Source organism: Amphibalanus amphitrite, unplaced genomic scaffold (genome assembly GCF_019059575.1).
Source record: "Amphibalanus amphitrite isolate SeventyFive unplaced genomic scaffold, NRLGWU_Aamphi_draft 000068F_arrow, whole genome shotgun sequence".
Classification (NCBI taxonomy): domain Eukaryota; kingdom Metazoa; phylum Arthropoda; class Thecostraca; order Balanomorpha; family Balanidae; genus Amphibalanus; species Amphibalanus amphitrite.
Window position 1 is genome coordinate 373,024 of NW_024881564.1, and position 6,150 is coordinate 379,173.

The 6,150-nt window shown below is 50.9% G+C and overlaps 1 protein-coding gene across 1 annotated transcript; it reads left to right on the forward strand.

Annotated features, from left to right (window-relative positions):
- Positions 1 to 223: 223 nt before the first annotated feature.
- On the forward strand, positions 224 to 4,666 carry LOC122378903 (glycine-rich cell wall structural protein-like). Its single transcript, XM_043360544.1, has 2 exons — positions 224 to 739; positions 4,264 to 4,666. The coding sequence occupies exons 1-2, from the start codon at positions 631 to 633 to the stop codon at positions 4,515 to 4,517; spliced, it is 363 nt and encodes a 120-aa protein (XP_043216479.1). The 5' UTR covers positions 224 to 630; the 3' UTR covers positions 4,518 to 4,666.
- Positions 4,667 to 6,150: the final 1,484 nt, after the last annotated feature.

Here is a 6,150-nt window from a genome sequence, read left to right on the forward strand (position 1 = left end):
AGCACGCGGTGGTATATGCTGCTTTGCGCGCAACAAGTGCCACACTTTCAGCTGCCAAATTATTGCTTCCAAATAAACTCGCTAAGAACGGCAAAGATCCCAAGAAGTAAGCAAAAGTAAAAGACTAATATCTTGAAAACCGGTGAATGTTTTTCGGTTAAATTTAGTAGATAATCGTTTTTGTTCTTTCTGAAGCGAGCGACATCACTTTCATGCCAATTCATTAACTTTTTTGAAGGTGGGAGGCCGGAGGGTCACATTAATTGGCTGCGTACTGCGTAGCCGTCTCTTTACGCTTCGATTCAAAGAGAACAAGCACGCAAGGCATGATTACACACCATAGACAATGTTTTATTGCACATGCTGAGCTTCGTCGACTGAAATAATGATCTGAGAAGCCTCTCGCAAATACAAAATTTTGGTCATCCCTAGCTATGGATATCGCATTCGAAACCGTCCCATGACAACCAAACCACACTTGACAAAAGACGTCACGAGTGTGACCGACGGCGATGTCTGAGCGTGACCTGTTCGTGTGGAAACCTCACACGGCCGCGGCTGGCCGGTATAAAACCCGACACCGACCAGCCAGAGCCAGGTCACAGCCTGCTCCACCATCCAGCGCTCAGCATGAAGGTCCTGTCGGCTCTGGTGGTGCTCTCCGCGCTCTGCGCACTCGCCCTGGCCAGCCCGGGAGGCTACGGCGGCTACGGCGGAGGACACAAGGGAGGCTACGGCGGCTACGGCGGAGGACACAAGGGGGGCTACGGTGGCTACGGCGGAGGACACAAGGGAGGCTACGGCGGCTACGGCGGAGGACACAAGGGAGGCTATGGCGGCTACGGCGGAGGACACAAGGGAGGCTACGGCGGCTACGGCGGAGGACACAAGGGAGGCTACGGCGGCTACGGCGGAGGACACAAGGGAGGCTACGGCGGCTACGGCGGTGGCTACCACTAAGTCTGTTTGCCGTGCTTTGTAGGCTACTGTGCCCTAGCCTCTGTCATGCCGAGTAGCCTCTACAGCATGGAGGGACTCTGCCGTGGCGTCGGCCGACGTGCTGCCCCGGCCACCGAGACGGAGCGGTGTCTGCTCCGTGCGGCTGCTGGGCGGCGGCACAGCCGGACCCTGGACACCTAGTCCTGTGGTTAGTTGCCTGATTTAATCTATCAAAACCTCTGTATCCCGTCCTGTCTACCTGGATCGTCTGCCTCGTCTGAGCTGGACTGACGGACAATTCATCGCTGGCCTGGATCGTGACCTCATCTGTGTTTTCGAATGAATGTGTTGTGTTAATGCTTGTTCTAAAGTTAATGAGCTGGTAATAAATTGTTCTGTATCCAATGACTATAGTTTTATCGCACTATCACAGTACATTTCCATGTCCGTGTAGTTGGCGTCGACGCTAGCAACTTTTTCAGCGACGAATGCCGATTTCCCTTAAAGGGACCCTCCCACCTTCAAAAAAGTTTGTGAATTGGCATGAAAGTGATGTCGCTCGGTTCAGAAAGAGCGAAAACGAATATCTACCAAATTTCACCGAAAAATATTCACCGGTTTTCAAGATATTCGACTTTTACTTTTGTTTACTTTTTGGGATCTCCGCTGTTCCTAGCGACTTTATTTGAAAGTGCGGCATTTGTTGCGCGCAAAGCAGCATATACCACCGCGTGCTACCAAACGTTTTAGTAAAAGATTTAAAAATCGTTAGATCTCCGCTGACGTCACAAATTCTAAGGGGGCATACCAATGCACTAGCCCCTTAGAATCCGAAAACTGCAAGTTTGAAATTCCAAATCTCCGAATTAAAGCATTTGTCGATGTTGTGAGTGCCCAAACCGGTATTTGCAGGCCATGGCCACCAATTTGGCTATCTCAACTCAAAACTAATGTTAAGGTGGGAGTGTCCCTTTAAAATGTACAAGTTTGGTTGGGTTTGGGAGTCGCTGAGGGTTGGAAACACCTGAGTTGTGTTCTTCCCAACAGTAGAAAGGTACAGAAACGGATGGAGTGATGTTGACACCGAAACTAGGTACTTTATTTAACACAATCTATTTCGGTCACATGAGGCCCAGGCGCATAACCACCACTGGGGACACTGGGGACCGGTCCCCAGTAACTTGTGGGTTACTGGGGACCGTCCCCAGTAAAACATACGACCTCCTCAATTTGCTTAAATAGACAAATATTGTCTCTAAATGGACGTGAAGAGTAATATGTAGTCAACGGAAGACAAAACTATGCATGTTTTGTTTAGCCCGCGCCCGGGTGGGCTTCTCAGCCAACTTCGCCATAGTGGGGGGCCTTTTTGGCCACACCAGATTAACTCGGAAAGTAAGCAAGCTAGAAAGACGCAGTAAAAAGCAACATATAGCTCGCTACAGGATCTTTCAGAATTATCTAGGACATTTTTGATCTGGTCATCCCTGAGGTCACTAAAGGTCACCAAAGGTAATTTTTTACGTACTTTTGTTCTCGATTTTGGCAACTTTTCACACATTGGCGCATAAGTCGGGAACCGCAATAGAGCTGCAGTGCTGCTGGAAATCGCATTCGATAGCTCTTTCAAAGGTCGTTCTGATTAATGTTCTCAGATTTGACCTAAGGTCAACGGTTTAGCCTCCAGAGGCAGAAACTATCAAAAGTTGGTGTTTTTGCGGAAGCGGTTTTTGTATCATAACTTTCGACTCCAAGCTTTTATGACGTTGATTTTACCGGCATCGCTTTTGTCTCGTCGAGACGCGTCGAACGAATTATAAGTTGAACTGAAAAGGTCAACTTGAAAATTTGACCTCAGGCCAAAGTCATGGAAAATGTCATGTTGCATGCCATTTGATTCGTATTGCTGAGCTGAACACATTCATAGTGTTTTCAGCGCTCTAGCATTGTTTCTACCTAAAGTTATGGTAAAAAAAACTGTTGGAGATATTTCATAAACTGAGATGACCTCAGGGACATATGTAGAAGGAGTCACAGGTGCAATTTTCCGGTTCATTGTGTCATGTTTACCTGTTTCACGGTGTTTGAATATGTTTTCGGCCAAAAGAAAAGCATTTCAATTTTCACCCATTGACTTTTTATGGAGAGGTCGCAAAATTGACCTGACATTAGGTCACCGATGTGACTTTGAGATATACGAATTGTTCATACTAGAGATGTCAATCGGATACCAACTTTTTGGTATACCGATACCAAACCGATACCAACTTGGTATTTGGTATTTCGATCGTAATGTGTTTGGTATTTTGTTGGTATCATAAACCCTCACTAATGTAAAAGAGACTAAGAAAATTACCCCGACCCCCCCCCCCCAATCGGGTGAAGACTGATCCTGAAATATAATATTTGGTCTTCGCGGTCCTCCATGTGGTCCCCAGTAACTTCAGGCCTGTGGTTACGCGCAAGTTATTGCCGAAAAACACTTTTCGTAAAAACAGGTATTTTTTGAGTTTTTGCCCTCTGGAGGCCCGTTGACTTTAGGTAGGTCAATTTTGATGATGGCTTTATCAAAAGAATAGCTCAAAAGCTGTCGATTGCTTTTCCATGTGTTTTTCTAGCTATCATAGTTCCTGAGATAAATGCATGTTTTCTGAAAAATGTAATAAAATTTGGCAAATTTTGACCTTTGATGACCTCCAGTGACCCCAATACTGCTCTAAGATAAAAAATGACCAAAATACTTTCAAACGTATACGCATTGAGAGCTATCGACTGCTTTTTGCTGCGTCTTTCTAGCTCTCTTAGTTTTTAGTTAGAAGTGGGTGGTAACATATGCCTCCCCCACTAGGGCGAAGTTGGCTGAGACCACCACTGGGGCGCGGGTTAATTTATGTGCGCATATGTAGGTAATGCACACATACACATGCCATTCACGCATCACAAGTCACTCACGGAATTCAACTAAGGCTCAAACCCTAGTGGGAGCACCACAGGATCCTGGGGCAGAAAATCATTCATGCGCTTCCCACCACAAATCTAAGTTCATGCAGGAATACCATGCGCTACATTCAGTTATGCATATATCATGCGGCGTGTGTACCGTGATCAGAAAGGCCACGACCTGCCGCCGACGGCGATGTCTGGGCGTGACCTGTTCGTGTGGAAACCTCACACGGCCGCGGCTGGCCGGTATAAAACCCGACACCGACCAGCCAGAGCCAGGTCACAGCCTGCTCCACCATCCAGCGCTCAGCATGAAGGTCCTGTCGGCTCTAATGGTGGTGCTCTCCGCGCTCTGCGCACTCGCCCTGGCCAGTCCGGGAGGCTACGGCGGAGGACACAAGGGAGGCTACGGCGGCTACGGCGGAGGACACAAGGGAGGCTACGGCGGCTACGGCGGAGGACACAAGGGAGGATACGGCGGCTACGGCGGAGGACACAAGGGAGGCTACGGCGGCTACGGCGGAGGACATAAAGGAGGCTACGGCGGCTACGGCGGAGGACACAAGGGAGGCTACGGCGGCTACGGCGGAGGACACAAGGGAGGCTACGGCGGCTACGGCGGTGGCTACCACTAAGTCTGTTTGCCGTACTTTGTAGGCTACTGTGCCCTAGCCTCTGTCATGCCGAGTAGCCTCTACAGCATGGAGGGACTCTGCCGTGGCGTCGGCCGGCGTGCGGCCCCGGCCACCGAGACGGAGCGGTGTCTGCTCCGTGCGGCTGCTGGGCGGCGCACACTGGTCCAGATTCACGAAGAAGTCGATCAAAAATAATTTTTGAGTGAACTGAGTTCAAATCCACATGAAAAGGATCTATGAGCATAAACATGACCGAATTTCTACATTTTACATCAGAAACCGAAAATAACGAGTGATTTTAGTTGGCCAGCTTTAACAAACACACACACAAACACACAAACACACTGAATGATTTGTAACAAAACTGTTTATATGTCACATCATAACACACACTGAAAGTTGGCAACTTTATGCCTCCCTCCCCATCATAACACACACTGAAAGCTCATCCCCGCGACCAGCAAGACAACCACCACCACCACCCAGGCTCTACAGCTTCACCGATGGAGCCCGAAGGAGGGCCAGGACCTCTGAAGGAAACTGGTCCGTGGCCGTGGTCGTCGGAGTCTTCCGCTTCCGCATCCGGAGGGGGCTGATCAAGGGGTCGGAAGTCTCAAGAAGCCGGTGGACCAGGTCGGTGTTGGACTGAACCCGGGACATCTGGCGCGAATGGTGCTCCCGGATTGCCTTGAAGTCCTTGTTCCTGGCTTCTTGGGCTTCTTCTGACATCGCCCCCAGGGGAAGGAGCATGCCGGCGGAGACAGTGGGAGCATGGATCAGGAGCTTGTGGACCGACTGGGGCATCCTGAACCACCCATACTGACTGACCAATATCCTGGCCGTCTCAACCGCGTACACGCCGAACCGCTCTTCGTCTAGGTGGAAGTTGGAGGACGCAGCGCGGAGGAGGTAGCTGAAGCGGCGGATCAGGGTGGAATCAAGGCCCAGGATGTCCGCAGACGTTTCGTGCTCCAAGAAGAAGCGGCGGGCCGAGTTGCCGTCGTTGGTCGTTCCAGCTCCGCCAGGAAGGGGCTGGTCGATCAGGAGCCCCAAACGCTGACGAAACTCGGTCTGGATCCGCTGCTTCTGTTCCTTGACGATCCGCTGCTTCTCCTCTCCACGGGCCTGCCACTCGCAGAACGGGAGTCGGTACGCGATGTGAAGGAACATCTCCATCGACCGGATCCAGCAGTGGAGAGTGGAGATTCCGTGCTGAGTCCGGTCTCCTGCAATGGGCCGGGCCAGGACTCCGTCGATGTTGTTCATCTCCGTAGGCTTGGCCCGGCAGATGCTGCAGACCTGTTGCGACCGGATGCCCTGGATGGCGTTGTGGACCTTGCCGTCAATCATGGTCAACGTCATCTCATGGCGGACGGAGATGGTGACGTCGTTAGTGAGTTGGACGACTGACAGCGTGAGTGACTCCACCTCCTGCTGGAGTTGGACGTAGGTGGCGGTGGTCAACTCCTTGGACTCCTTCTCGAAGATGAAGCTGATCGGACGACAGAAGAAAGTGGAGTTTGGCTTCGGGTTCGCCCAGATCACTCGGCCATCCTCGGTCCGGAGCCGCAGAGGGACCATACTCGCCAGGAACATGGTAGAGTCATCGACGTCCGTTGATTGTCGATGGCGG